The 16,218-nt window shown below is 38.5% G+C and overlaps 1 protein-coding gene across 1 annotated transcript; it reads left to right on the forward strand.

The window, feature by feature from the left end:
* Window positions 1-12,091: 12,091 nt before the first annotated feature.
* LOC131125746 (C2 calcium-dependent domain-containing protein 4C-like) lies at window positions 12,092-15,692 on the forward strand. The gene is made up of 2 exons (XM_078790998.1): window positions 12,092-12,960; window positions 14,723-15,692. Exons 1-2 carry the CDS (start codon window positions 12,223-12,225, stop codon window positions 15,272-15,274), a joined length of 1,290 nt encoding a protein of 429 aa, XP_078647124.1. The 5' UTR covers window positions 12,092-12,222; the 3' UTR covers window positions 15,275-15,692.
* The last annotated feature ends 526 nt before the right edge of the window (window positions 15,693-16,218 follow it).

A 16,218-nucleotide genomic window follows, 5' to 3' on the forward strand; every position in this document is an offset into this window, starting at 1 on the left:
ACCACTGACTGTGATCATAAATACCATTTTAATATCTTAAATGTGATGTACAACATATATATATATATCTTCATGGGTAGAGACAATCATATCAGAGGGGCCTTTATAAGTTCCAGTCTCTCTTTCAAGCTCTGTGTTGACACTTGTGGTGTCAACTGAAAGACTGTATGAGAATTAAAAATGATATACAAGATTAAATATATTGCAGTGAAGAACAGTGACAGACATCTCTTTGTCGACCACCTTCCCAGTTGACTAAACCCAACTTAACATTTACCCCCGATTAGCGCTGTTTAGCACAGTGGGGGGTTCCGATTTACCCCTCTTATCTTAGCGTCTGTCATACTTCACTCACTGATTGAATTCTATTGATGTTGATGAGGATGATGGCCTGCCTGCTACAGCGTAGCATACGTGCTTCCCTTCTTTCTTGTCTGTCACGCTGAGCTTACAGCCAGCATACTGTGTGAAGACTCATCACTCAGCTCTTGCACAACAGTTTTGACTGTCAAAAAGCTGTCACACACAATGCACATAAAATAAACAAAATGGGAGGTGATCCAAAGTAGATGGACAAAAGAGGGAGTTTCTCTTATTGAGTAGAACATCTTGAAGAACAGCAGGTTATATCATTTCTGACTTGTGTTCTATACTTGTGTTTCCATTCTTGTGTTGTCCCCCTTTCCCCCCCCCCCCCCTTCATCGCCCAATCATCCCGTCCTGTCTCACTGCATAGTATGTTGTATATGTGTTGACGGATGATTGCACTATTTCGCTTGTACTTCTGTATAAGTGACAAGAATAAAGGGCTACATCATCATATATACGTGTATATATATATATATATATATATATATATATATATATATATATATATATATATATATATATATATACAACTTTATACTATTAAATTTAATGGCTGCCATATTTCTGTCAACAATCATGACATCTGTCAAGGTCATGTTCATTTGTATGACTATTGAAGTGTTTTCTGCATGTAAAACTATAATTGTTAAACTCTAAAAATGTGTTTTGTGTTAACATTTTTGAGCTTCAACTTCCAGTTCTGGTTGCCATTTTGTCAGCAAGCTAAGCTACTTCCATAGTTTGGAAATACAGTCGTCCCTTACTATGTTGTGATTAAAACTTTGCAGCTCCACTCTATCAAGGTTTTTCTGAATATATGTTCATTAATAAATCATCCTGTTTATGGTTGAATATGACCTAAAAATTCATATTTAAGAACATTTTGCAGATTATTTGTCTGAATTTAACATTTCCAAGCACAACAAATTAAAATACAAAAATAAGGCATTAAGAAGACACATTAAAATTTGGATATGTATTCTACACTAGGTATCAGTAATGTTACATTAATGTTTGGTGACACATACCAGACTTGATCACTGGAACAACATGGGCTCCCCACGCCAAGCTAAAACTCAACTCTGATCCTCCTGACATTGCTTTCTGTCCTCCACATATCTGGAGCATATTTATTGCAACACACATGAGCATGGAAATTGCTTATTTTCTCTAATTACAGTGTATCTACTGTATACGGTAAAGGTGACTACTGTACATAGGTGCTATTTTAATTCTAGAGGACTCTAATAATGTTTAAAAATGGATTTAGAAGGTTGTAAATATCCCATTTATAAATAAACAATCTTACTTTGTGGAAATTCACTTATCAAGGTCGGGTTTGCAACGGGTCACAAGTGGTTAGCACACAGGCCTCACAGCGAGGAGACCTGAGTTCAATTCCACCCTCGGCCATCACTGTGTGGAGTTTGCATGTTCTCCCCGTGCATGCGTGGGTTTTCTGCGGGTACTCCGGTTTCCTCCCACATTCCAAAAACATTCTAGGTTAATTGGCGACTCCAAATTGTCCATAGGTATGAATGTGAGTGTGAATGGTTGTTTGTCTAATGTGTCCTGTGATTGGCTGGCGACTAGTCCAGGGTGTACCCCGCGTCTCTCCTGAAGACAGCTGGGATAGGCTCCAGCACCCCCACAACCCTTGTGAGGATAAGCGGTAAAAATTAATGGATGAATGAATGAATGTATGCACTGGGTTCAAAGCAAAGCAAGAAATCAAACAACATCACCTCTCCTTGTCAATTAGCTATGTTTCTCCCAACAGTCTTGCAGATGGTATACAGTAGGTCCGTGCTACATTTGAGCATAATCCATCTTGTACTGTTTTCACCCCATCTCCATCTGTCCACTGTTGTGTTCACCATGTTTACTTGTACAATGTACTCTCCAATCATCTGCTCTTTTGGTCCGCATATGTGCTCATCCTCAAATAAGTGTATCAACACAAGTTTGAAGGCAGACACAGAAAAATCACTTTCTCTTTAGCGGTGCGCACGCTTCTTGTTTGTTTACCTTGGTGCCTGGTGGTCCCAAACCAGATGGTGTGATGGACTTGGAACCTCAAAGAGTATTTTAGTACAGATGGCGAATGAGTCTTGCGCCACCCTGCATGTGCTTTGATAACACTCTGTTTTCTTTGTAGGTTTTAAGATCTCTGAGGGAAAGACACCATAATAGTTATTTGTAAGGTTGTTGGTTTTTTTGTAGTTATGCTGTCACACTGCTACACAGAACTCTAAGGCAAATACTGTGTACTTAATTTAAAAAAATGGTGCAATGATCTGCAATGGTGTACCAAAACCTCAACCATGAGGGGGTATTTCATTTAGGTACGTTATGGTATGTTATAAAATTGAGACTGTCTGCTTTGAGTAGTAGAAACTTTATGAGTATTTCAAAGTAGGTTCTCCTAAAATGCAGTACAGTAAGTACAGTAAGACAACCATGTGGTCTCATCTGTGCGAGAGTACCCCCAACGTACACCTGTATTGTTTCCACCACCAAAACATGCAAAACCACAATCTGACTCCCGAACCAAAAGTTATTTTAGGGTTGCTATTGCAGCCTATTGACTTTCATGTCTCTTTCTCCACAAAGAGAAAAATCGGGTAATATGTAAATAAACATTAGGCAAGCCTATGGATACAACAGGATGTTACTGAATTACAGTAATCCCTTGTTTAACGCAGTCAATTGGTTCCAGATTTGAACATGATGAGTGGATTTATACAAAGTTTAGGATTCCTTATTTATTTCCCATAGGAAACAATGTAAATCCAATGAATCTGTTACAGAAACCATCCAAATACCTTCAATCTGGAAGAATTACTTTTACATTCAGAAAACATACAAACACAGTGGAACCTCGGTTAGCATGGGGCTCATTCATGTTGCCTCACTTCACAAACATTTCCCGGTTAGCAAACAATGGCACGGGTTTTGTGGTGTAATGAATGCACTGCGTGAGTCCAGCTGTGTTTGGAGCATATTTTTTAAATCATAAAATGTCCCTTTCAACAGCTTGTTAGCATGGTAATTAGAACTGGGAGTCACTATTTACTATGTCTCTCATAGTAAAACTCATAGGTGATTGTGGTGAGTCCGTACTTCACCTGCAAAATATCTGTTTGGGTTTGGCCTCATCATTATTAAAACGTATTATCATTAACCCACCACACCACGGTATCCTGTTCGGTGTCTCTGTTAACCGGAGGACCCATCCCGACCCTCTCAGCGACAAAAGGTACAAGGAGGCCACAATACTTGGTAGTTGCTGCACCGTTCTTGCAAATAGCTGCCAACACCTAATTGAAGATACCATACCACATTCATTTGCTGAGGAATTTGCATAATGTCCATCACCTTTGGGTGCAAAGTGCATGTTTGGATTACACTATTTAAAGTACTGGTAAATAATTCATACAACCTCTTGGTCATCTTGATTTTGTATTGCATTTTTCAATATTTTGTACGCTTTATTCTTAAGTAGGACAGCATTATTAATAATTAACTGGTTGAATTTTTGGCTAAAAAGTTACTGAATTGATTTAAAATTTCGGATTGTATTGTATTAAATGAATCAATGTCTTCCTTGAATCATATGGGCAACCACAAATCAGGATACAAATCGAATCATTATCAAAACAAGTCATTACATCGCTAATATGTATTTATATGTATATCAAACTGAAACTATAACTATAAAACTATTTAAAAAATGTGGCTTTCTGGAATGGATTAATCATATTTTGTATAATTGTATTTTTGTAATTGTATAATTGTTCATTATTTTATATGGAAAAATTGATTCAGTTGTCCGTTTTGGTTATAGAGTCGGACCTTCTGGAACGGATTGATCATGCAAACCAATATTCCTAAATTGGATTGTGTGAACTAAGATTTGGAGTTGGGTAGTGATATGCATAGGGGTACTGAAATATCGATACCTTCTATACCAGGTCTTTAGGTGCTAAACTCCATAATGGATACTGCAGTTATTTGAGGTATTGTCTGTCATTCACAGCAGCACATTGGGATGTAATGAATTGTAATATAGTAATATAAGTAGTTAATTTTGTTGCTCTGTGCGTTGGTTCCTCTCCTCTCTGGTGGGTCCGTGAGAGTTGTGCCCGTGACTGCGTTTGGGGTGGTTTGTGCAAGGCTCACCTGGTGTAAACACGACTGTGCTTTTGTGAGTGAGCCCGTTGGTTCTCTTGTCGGCTTGTTCATGGCGCCGCACTGTGCATGCTTGGAACTCATGAGATTTCCCTTTTACTTTCAGCAGTCAGTGGACATACTGTCTTTATATAGTACCAAGTATAATAAATATTGTCTAGCCAGAGCTTGACTACCAAGGCAACAGCATTGCTTCCTCCAATTATATTTCTGGAGCACACCATGAAAAAAGGTAATAACATATTGTCATAGATGGAGCTGCAATCACACTGATGTGGGAACATTTTTGCCCATCGAGCTTTTAATAGCAGTCAAGGAACATTCAGTGAATTGTCACTAATGAAGGCTTACACTACAGAAATGTGTAGGTGGACTTAAACATTTCTGCCTTTTGTGTACATTATATTCTTTCAACATGCAGTAATAATCAGAACAAAACTACGACTAAAAAAAATGATGTTGTTGCTTTGCCCACAATAACATTTGTCCAGCTTATGTTTTATTTGAATTGGTAGTGTGTCCCATTGTTAACATGTAGCAATCGTCAAATCATTTTTACAGTTTACATCAATATCATACTTGATGGCAGAAGCTGGACTTACAATACAAATATACTTGTTGGTTGGTTTGGTAATATACATATACTAAGAATATAGATATTACAGTATATTGTTGTGGATTAAACTCATCTTTCGACTTTTCAAAGATATGTTTTTTTAGTAGGTATAAAACATTTGCAGCCCCCAACGTGCTTCTGCGGGATGCTGTACATATGTACTGCTCATGTCAATTTGACCTAGCAGGGGAGTATAAAAGGGAGCAGAAATGTCCAATTTGTACAATTTATTTTAATTGTTTTACACTCTTTCCTTATTTCTTTATTTATATTTATTATCACACACAACTTATTTCACCAAAATCTCACACACACAGCAACTAACTCAAAATATTGTATACCACTCAGAAACAGTAGTAACCAGTAAAAATAAAACAGCTGTAATAAATGTTGAATAGTTAGTAATGGTGTTAGGGATGAGTACAAACCATAATAATTGTGACTTTGTGTTTTCTGATTAAACATATAGGAGGTCGCAATGACCTATGAATATTGCATGAGTAAAGAATAATGATCATTTTGGGACTGTTGATCTTTTGTTAATATTGTTAATGGACTGTACGGTGGCCATAACCAACACACAAGCACAACAAAACACAAGCAAGGGTAAAACTGCAAATCGAAAAATGTTGCAATCAGGTAAATGCCACAAAATTCAGCAAATGACCAAAACACACACAAACTACACAACTACATGAGATAAATGCTGCATGTGGGTATGAATGTGAGTGTGAATCATTGTTTGTTTGCGACTGGCGACGAGTCCAGGGTGTGTGTAGTACAAGAGTATTCATACAGGAGTACATAGGAGTAAAAATGCTACAAACATTATATCATGAATAGATGAATACAGAGTATATTTTAGATAAAAGTAACATTGCAATTATTGGTCAACTGCTACAGGTCATGGGCAAAGATTGCAGCTACTTTCTTTGACTGCAACAGAGACTTAAATGGAGCAAAAATAATTGCCATGATTTATTCAGTATGTTGGGTGTGTGGGAAGAATCGGATGACTTCCAGTCAGATGTCCTCATTTATCAACATCTTCGCAACGTGCAGCCAATTAAAACAAACACTTGAGTCACATGAGCCTACTCCTTGGTTCTTGTACTTATATGGATCAGTCATTATTTTGATGATTAATTACAAAAAACTGAATGCATTGAATCATCAATGCATCAATGCATCTGTGATTATTCAAACCCCCAATAAAAGCCTGTTGTTCAGTTGATCAAGTCTGCTGGGTGTGCAAGTCTGCATGCTTATGTGTGTGTCTCACCAAACACTACAGTGACTTTTACTGACACCTAGTGACCAGTGCAGAATACTACATGGCATTCAAAGCACTTTTGAATGTGTCTTCTGAATACCTAAGATTTTTATTTAAGTTAAATTAGCTATTTAATACTTACTTTAGATTGAAAAATGTGTACAATTTGAATGAATATGCATGTTTTTGACTAATAATAAGCCTTATCTGTCAGAGAGACCCACTAACAGATTGGAAACGTACAATCACAGAATAACAGCTTCAACAAGAGATTCTCAGACATCGGTGATGAAGTCATAAACTTTCAGGAAGAAAATAGAGCACCGTCCAAGGATACCAAGGTAGTGCAAGATGACATAGGGGTACTGCAACATGATAGTACTGCCTTGCATGTTGCCATTAAGGAGGTTAAGAAACCCTATGGAGGAAAACTACTCATTACGCCAGAGGTAGGGAACCTATGGCTCGGGAGCCAGGTAGGGCTCTTTTGATGACTGTATCTGGCTCTCAAGCATTTCTTACCACAATAACAATGTATTTTTGCTAACATTTTAAAGTAAACATCACAGAAATGATAAATAAAAATAATATTAAAAATCAACAACTTTTTTATGCATTTTAATTCATCCATCTATATTCTGCTGCAATACGGCCAACCATATCTATCTTTCCTGATGATATTTTCCAGGTCAAACACCAAAACTCGATTATTACTGGGTAATGCTGTAGTCTACCTTGGTCATTGAGATGTCAACACGTAAATATAAACTTTTCTCCTTTAGTCAAATAGTCACCTAGCTAAAGCTGCAGAACCAAGCCTTCTGCCAAAAGAATGAAATATACTGACTATGGTGCAAAATTATGCAGCAGCAGAAGTTGTATTAATGGCAACAAGTATTTGATTTATTATTAGACACTGCGCTGCTCACGAAAGTGTGCTGGCCACACCCCATTGGCGTGGGGTAGTGTCCCTGGTCTACGTAATTAGAGCCCATTATATCTAAAACTGTTGGTCTTACATAAAAATGCACACATTTTATTGCATTCAATGTTTAAAAAATGTATATGGCTCTCACAGATACACATTTTAAAATATCTGGCCTTCATGGCTCTCTTCGCCAAAAAGGTTCCCGACCCCTGCACTACGCAATGATATCAAGGTACTACAGGATGACATAGAAGTACTATTGGATGATAATGATGCCTTGCTCACCACTCTGAAAGAAGAGGAAAAAAAGAAAATATAACTGAGTAAATGGAAAATATAATTGATGAGATGGATCAAAATGCATGAATGACCGATGTGATCCTCACTGGACTCTGACTTACACCCAGGACAAAAGCCAGGCTAGTCCTCAACAGAGGAGAACCAGATGAAATTGAGGTTTAAAGAAAAAAACGATACTTGCATCCAACTGTATCCTTAAGTTCACCAATAGGGAATTCAAAACAACACAGCTGAAACAGGAATTAGGAAACCATGTACTACATTAAATGACACTCACAGTATAACATGAAAGACGGAAGGACATGAAAGCCCAGGAAGTGGAAACCTTTAACTATCCAGACCACAAACATTTGGATTGGATAGTGGTCTTAATTCGGACAAGTTTGTTCACAAACAACTGCTTTTATTCTATGGAAGAATGTAAATAGTACATGACGAATTTAGGAAGGGATGTCTTAGCAATTGATGTGAAAAGAGGGTGTAAGTTTAAATGAGATTTGCTTCTTCCTAATCCTTTTCATGTGGAATTGTGAATTGTAACATGAAACATTTCAATGTAAACTGCGTGAATGTTTGAAATTAAAACATTACAATTATTCAACCACAGAACAGCACAATTTAATATAATTTAATAATTAATTAATTAATAATTTTCTGTTTGTGGGCGAGGGGGGAAAATTATTTTAGAATTTTTTTTATATCTTTCTCAATGATGGAGTTTATAAAATCAATACATCTTAACCCTAACCACTCTGAAATGAAGACAAAAAAACACACCATAGTTCATGGCTTTATGTATGATTGCCTACTCTGTCCTTGGAAAAATAAGCACTGCACTTGACTTAGTCTATTGAATTTTGTAGCTATATAATAAAACGTCAAATGCATATATCCTAAAGTTCAAATGCGTTTTGAAAGAAGTAATTATTCCGTTGTCTAAATGCATGGAGAGCCCACTTGGTGAATCATCCCACAATCTAATGAGGCTTCACTAATCTCTAATGGACTCTATTTTCGGTGCAAAAAACATGGTTGAAAGCGCTTTTGAATTTACATAAACCTACTTTTCCTTCCAGTCTTTGCACAAACAATAAGACATTTTAGTTTTTATTGAATGTTTGTCTTCAAAAACTACATTTAGATTATAATCAAGTTAGGTTGTTGAGCATTTTATTGTTGCCCTATTATTATGAAAAGTAAAGATGCTTTATCTGTTAAAGAAAAATGTACATTGTAGATCTTCTTGTAAAGATGGAGCTACACATAAGAAATTAAAGGGTTGTCTTTGTTTATCCACTTATCTAAGATCAGTATACCATCCTTGAAACCCAGCAGAATACCAACTGGTCCAGTTGACTCCTACGAGATTGCTACTAATACGATGACAGATCCACCTCCATGTTTTACACCTGGCAAAAATGCTCAGCGTGTTGGACACGTTCTCTGGCTTTCAACATCATCACAAACTCGACTACAATTGATAGACACAAAGGCATACTGTAGCAATCCATTCCAACATTTTGGAACAATTTACATTATTCACTATTGACTCAGCTGACTCAAGTGGTCATGTTACTGATGAGTGTTAATCCGTGTTATTTCGTGGCCTCACTAAATTGTTATAGCTTCAACGTCTACAATGGAACACTTGACACGTTTCGACCCTCAAAGCCTTCCATCTCTGGCACACTAGTGAAAATTATAAATAATATTCATTCATTCATTTTCTACCGCTTTTTCCTCACAAGGGTTGCGGGGGTGCTGGAGCTGTCTTCGGGCGAGAGGCGGGGTACACCCTGGACTGGTCGCCAGCCAATCACAGGGCACATATAGACAAACAACCATTCACACTCACATTCATACCTATGGACAATTTGGAGTCGCCAATTAACCTAGCATGTTTTTGGAATGTGGGAGGAAACCGGAACACCCGGAGAAAACCCACGCAAGCACGGGGAGAACATGCAAACTCCACACACATGGCCGAGGGTCTCCTAGCTGTGAGGTCTGCGCGCTAACCACTAGACCGCCGTGCCGCCCCTATAAGTAATATAAAATATCAAATAATCAAAATACACTATTTATTTCTTCCCCATAGTTCGGAGATCAGGAGGACCAGGGTTCGATTCTCTGCTTGGTTATCTTTGTGTGGAGTTTGCATGTTCTCCCTGTGCGTGCATGGGTTTTCGCCGTTTTTTCCGGTTTCCTCCCACATTCCTGTAATGTAAATCGGCGACACCTATTGTGCATAGGTGTGAATGGTTGTTTTGTCTTTATGTGCCCTGTGATTGGCTGGCGACCAGTCCAGGGTGTACCCCTCGCCCGAAGACAGCTGGGATAGGCTCCAGCATAGGAGCATAGGCTCCCTGTGACCCTCATGTTGAATACAGGAAGTGAATAAATGTATTAGCCATGGACAGTGGATAGAATTAAGCTGTGCTTCTTCCTACATCTTTTCAGAGGTGCAGTTGTGAATTAGGTGCATGTTCGAAATAAATTAAAGCATACCATATTATTTTGTACTTGACTATGCTTAGTTTAGGCAAGAAAATACATCAAATTTGCTTAAATATGCACTTGACTAATAATAGGCATGATTTATGATTTGAGTGCTATATTTTGAAAAAAACATGATAGTGTGAAGCCAGAAAATTGGAACCATGATGTGGCAAGGAATTACTGTATGCATTATTATACATTTCTCCCCTGTATTTCACCTATTGCTATAAAGGTTGTCTTTTCCATGATAAATGCTTCATGGGAACACAAAAAGGGTGTAAGCAACATAATTTCACTGATCATTCTCATCATCATCCTCATAATCAGGAAGTCCAATTAAGGAGCATGGAGCGTTGCACTGCCTAACAACAACACTGAATTACCGTTCGTGTCCTGAGATAATTTGCAGTTGCTTTTGAATTAAGCGCGCAATGGGAATAGTTTCATTGTAAATATCAGAAGATTGCACTACGCCCCCATTGGCTCAGGGAATCACGGAGCTGTTCTTATAAAGCGACCGCTCCTCTCGGAACTGCCTTTTCCCCCCACGCTGGAGACGTGGACCACTGGACCACTTCTGTACTCAAACTGATTGGAACAGAACCTTAAGGCAAACAGAAGGACCAACTGTGGGCACTTCTGAAGGAGCGGATTCAACAAGTAGGTTCATCTGATGGCATGTGCAAGGCGACATTTTTGGAGTCACTTGTTGCAGTTTGTGTAAAAACAATGCGTACAGAGTTCATTTGAACATATTTTGCGCAGAATCTGTCTAAATGCAGAGGACGAATGTCTATATCTTTGCACATTCCATGACGTCTTTGTCAGATGCTTGAGTGTGTGGTAGTTAAGTCTGTGTTGTTTGGTATTTGTTTACCTTTTGATTACATCAACAATTGCTACTTTGGAAGCATGTGAAGTCCACAATGATGTCTTTCAAACTAACAAATATATGCAATCATACCATACAATATTATCTAATTGTATATACATGTAACTGATTGCATCGTGGTAATGTCATGGTTTATTTGTTTAGGCTGTATTTGTTTTTAATTACAGTGGAGGACATCACAATTTAACAATTCACATCTGAAAAGGAGTAGGAAGAAGCAAAGCTTGTCTCATTCTACCCCTTACTCTTCTTGTCAATTAATGATAGTTTTTTCACTTCCTGTGTTAAATATGTTAATATGTTAAATATGTTAAAAATGTTCTTTTTTTGCTAATTTGCAATATTTTTTTTACTATAGTTTAATTCTATTGCTTTTCTCTGGGTACTTCGGTTTCCTCCCACATTCCAAAAACATGCTAGGTTAATTGGCGACTCCAAATTGTCCATAGGTATGAATGTGAGTGTGAATGGTTGTTTGTCTATATGTGCCCTGTGATTGGCTGGCGACCAGTCCAGGGTACACCCCGCCTCTCGCCCAAAGACAGCTGGGATAGGCTCCAGCACCCCCGCGACCCTCGTGAGGAAAAAGCCGTAGAAAATGAATGAATGAATGAATGAATTCTATTGCTCGTATTTGTTACATATTTGGAAGTTATTCATTATATGCATTTATTTGTATATAGCAGGTGTGACATCTTAATAGATTAATACATGCATAAATAAATTATAAAAGTTGTATATGCATCTATAATCATTAATGCATTAAGGATAGACAGGTTTTCTTTTGGTAGTTTGCAATATCGTTTTTTACCATAGTTTTTTTTTGTTCCTTTATTTGTTTTATATACTTTGAAGATATAAATTATATTATATATTTGTTATATATATTTATATATTTATATATATTATATTATAATTATATTATATATTTGATATTTATAAGTAGTATATATCAGTTATACCAATGAGTCAGACACCTGAGTAGATTGTTTATTTATTCAAGAATTTGAGACAGAAGAGACAGAAAAATAGAGAAATAGAATTGATACATAAAGAAAAGAATGACAGATGGATTGATATGGTTCAGACGGCTGTGTCTGTTTATTGATTCTTGTGTTAATGCAGAACAAGTGGGTTGAGGCATCAGAGTGGATATGTGGCTACTGGAGAAGCTCCGCAGCTCAATGGAGAGCAGTGGGACACACTTGCAGTCCCCACAGACCACCGAGGCCATTCCTGTTTCTGTGTACGCTAATGTGCTCACTCCGGAAAAAATTCCCGATTTCTTCATCCCCCCAAAACTTATCTGCTGCCCACCAGAAGAGTCGGAAACCCCCGACCCTCAACACTGCTCCGCCTTGCGACCGTCCTCCTCTGACCATGTCATCTGCATCCAGAGCCCCAGAGCTCGCAGCAGCAAAAACCCATGCAGTCCTCGCCTCTTTTCCCGTATGTCAGGGGACACACGCAGTCTCCAAAAGTCAGCCAACCGTCACATCATCCAGATAGAGAGTGCAGACGAGCCAACCACGGGCGTTTCGGATGGTTTAAACACCAACGCAGACCCCCAGTCGCAGACCGCAATGTCTCTGCCTTATGTCCCCAAGGCTCAGACCTCCTACGGCTTTTCCACCCTGATGGAATCCCCCCATACCCGTCGCAAGGAGAGCCTGTTCCACAGCAACCCAGGTAGCCCTCTTACCTCCCCAAACTCCCAAAGGCGCTCCCAAGCGGGGACTCATCTGGCCCCGGCGGATACGAATCTTTACCGTTACTTTAGTGGTGGAGAAAGTGATACCTGTTCCTCAGCAGAATCGTCACCCTTTAACTCTCCTCTGCTGTCCCGCTCGGCGTCTGTCCTGCGCTTCATCACACAGGAGACAAAGACCAAGGTAAGGAATGAAACATAAAAATGCTAACACAAAAACGTTTATATGAATTTCAAATTCAAAAGGAATATATATATTATATATATTTATTATATAATATATATATTTACTTTTACCATTGACTGAAGACACAATTATTGACAAGACTGTTCACAAAGACACAAGATGGCAGCGAGACACCAAACAGACACCATCTTTTTGTTTTGGCATGCGTCATTTCTTGACATTTCTGTTTCGCACCTGAATAACCCAAAATGGAGCCAAAAAAAGTTGCAAGTGCTAGTATTTAGTATAGACACTGAGAAAGTATTAAATTATTGAAATATCTCATGACAAAACAGTGAGATGGTGTCAGTGTGGTGCTGTGTATCTGCCACATTATGTCTTCGGGAACATCTACATCTTCAATGAAAGTAACCTTAAATGTTCATTTATCCTTTTCTTTCTTCATTTTTTCATTGTTTTATGCGTGTAAACGCATATGCATGTAAAAACGCTTCCAGTTGACATTTTGTTAGCAAGCTAAGGATTCTAACAGGACATTTTGTGATGAAAATACATTAAGAACACAGTTGGATTCACATAGTGTATTAATAACACAAGACACGAGCCATATTGCATGCTAACCGGAATATGTATGCAATGTATGCAGTATATATACGATAATATTAACACAAAACACATTTCTTGGATGGTGAACTTGTTGTCAGCAGTGCAATCATCATCATCAGTTATGTGTCTCCCTTAAACCATTCCCCCTTCAACCTGCGTTAACTAAGAATTTAACAATGCAATCCTATTGTAACAGGATTTTATTCTATTGACAGAAACCTATTGACAGAATCCTATTGTAACTTTCTACTTTGGTCTTTCTTTAATAATAGTTTATCAATAGTTTGTCATTGTCTTTTTCAAAGGTCTGGCACAACTTTTTTTGCAGCTGTCCTAAAAAACAAACAAACAAAAAAAAACCCAGAGACCTCAAACACCCAGAAATACACTGTGCGCTTGAAAACCTCACCATCGTATGGTGCAGTGCTTGAAAAAAAGAAGGAAACTTCGAAATACATTTTTTTTTGTCACACCTCTTGACATCCCTATAGTCGCCTTTATACTCACTTACTCAATAATGTAGACATAATAGAAAATAAGACATAATATAGAATCATACATACTAGCACTGGGAGAGTTCTTTGTTTCTTTTTTTTTTTTCATTTTGGGTACTTGCTGTGGAGGCCATTGTCTCATCAATGTGACAGGATGATGTAACATAACTAACATGTAGTGACCAGTGTAGAATACTACATACCACAATGTGTTTGAATGCATTTTCCGAGTGCCTTATTTCATTTATATAGTTCATTTAGTCACATTATGCTTGAAAATGCTTACTTTAGGCCCAAAATACATAGATTTTGGTAAAGCATGCACACTTTTTTTGTGACAATAATCAATCATGACAGAGTGAAGCTGCGAAATTCTCCCCACCATGTGGTATTATACAAACGGGGGCATACAAAACCTGAGGTTCCACTTAAAAAGGTACAATAATTACATTTTTGACCACAAGTCGTCATAGATTTGTTAGTCAACTTTTTAGACATGGCAAGGTAATTCGAAATAAAAAAGGCTAAAATCACTTCTATAAAACATGAAATCAAGTCCCGGATCCCAAGCGTTTGGGATCAGGCTGGGTGTTGTAGCATCAGTCAGGTCAGGTGTTTTCTGTCGTATTCACAATTTACCAATCCTCGTCTGTTTCTAGGTATCTCGTGCCAAACGCTCCTTGGCCCGCCACAGCTCGCTCTCCACTGATGAATGCAGCTCAGCCGACAACAGCCCCAACATGCAACGCCGCCGCATGCGTTGCCCCACCTCTCCTGCCCTCCGTAGATGCAAAAGCAGCATATTGAGAGGTGCAGCATCTGACCCCTTACAGCGCGAGCACGTCATCAACCTTCACAAGGGGGGGACGCTCAGGCTGAGCACTCATTACGATCCAGAGGCAGCACGCCTGAGGGTGCGCGTGCTGACAGCAGAGGCCATTTTTGACAGGAAGACAGACCTTAAGAGCATCAACTGTTGTGTGGCACTCTATCTGAAACCCGGCAAGAAGCAGAAACAGAGAAGCACTATTATCAAGAATAGCAGGAATCCTGTGTTCAACGAGGACTTTTTCTTTGATTCGCTGCCTCAGGCACAAGTCAAGAGTCTGGCCATGAAGATTAAAGTAGTGAACAAGGGAACCAGTCTGAAGAGAGACGTGCTTCTCGGGGAACGACAAGTTATGCTCAGTGAGCTGCTGGCTGGCGTGTAGGGAAATCCCTGACAAGACTTTGGTGAAAAACAACCAGCCCCACATCTTCAGTGACCTGCAGTCACCCCACTCCTCAGATTTGATAGGTACTGGTGGAAGGAATCCTGGTGGAGTTGTATCTTGCACACAAAGAGCAAAACCAAAAAACAGTACAGTAATACTATCCAAGGCTCCATTATTTTAATCGTAAAGGTTGCAATTTAGTGAAACCTTGTGTGTATATTTTTGGAAAGTGTCCTTTCCAGTGGGTTGTGATAGTCTTGTTTAACTGGGATTTGAATTCCTACAGTGATGCATAATGTTTATGTCTGGCCTTGGTGTGCATTTGAAATATACAGTTTGGTTTTGTAATCAGGATTTTATTTCCTCCTGAATGAAGCTGCTGTTAAGTGACTTGCTGCTGTTCAATCAGTCAATAAAATGCTCTATGTTCTAAGGCTGACTGTTTTTTTTACGGCCGGTATAGTGCAGCTTTGCTTCACTGACTGGCATTATTTGATTTCCTCAAATATTTTTAGCTGAGGTTCCCAATGAGACACCAGACTGGAAGTCATTTGTGGGGCTTAATCTTGCACACAATATTGTCTCTGTGTATTCAAACTCCCCGTTTAATTCCAGCCAAGACATTTTTGATTGAATTGTACCTAATGAGCTCCAGCTATAGCGGTTATGAAGGGCAGAACAAAGTAAAATTGTGGCTTGACTGCTCTCCCAAAACACAAGGAGGATAAGTGTGTTCAGGTTAAGTATGGATACATTGTTCCATTTCGTGTTCAATATTAATATGATCCAAGGGAGGTCAATAAAAATATGAATCACAACACTTCAGCCTATGGCACAAAGAAAAGAAAGTATCTGATCACCCTCTACTGGTCAATGGATAGAACTATACATACAGGTAAGGGCCAGAAAATTAGAATATTTTCATAAACTTGATTTATTTC

The sequence above is a fragment of the Doryrhamphus excisus genome, linkage group LG6 (assembly GCF_037039965.1).
Source record: "Doryrhamphus excisus strain RoL-2023G ecotype Guam linkage group LG6, RoL_Dexc_Guam_v1.1, whole genome shotgun sequence".
NCBI classification, from domain to species: domain Eukaryota; kingdom Metazoa; phylum Chordata; class Actinopteri; order Syngnathiformes; family Syngnathidae; genus Doryrhamphus; species Doryrhamphus excisus.

Bases quoted from the DNA above. Each gene is read 5' to 3' on its own strand.
- LOC131125746 (XM_078790998.1), top strand. From the start codon at position 12,223: ATGTGGCTACTGGAGAAGCTCCGCAGCTCAATGGAGAGCAGTGGGACA. The intron at 12,961-14,722 runs GTAAGGAATGAA...GTCTGTTTCTAG, and splicing joins CACAGGAGACAAAGACCAAG to GTATCTCGTGCCAAACGCTC.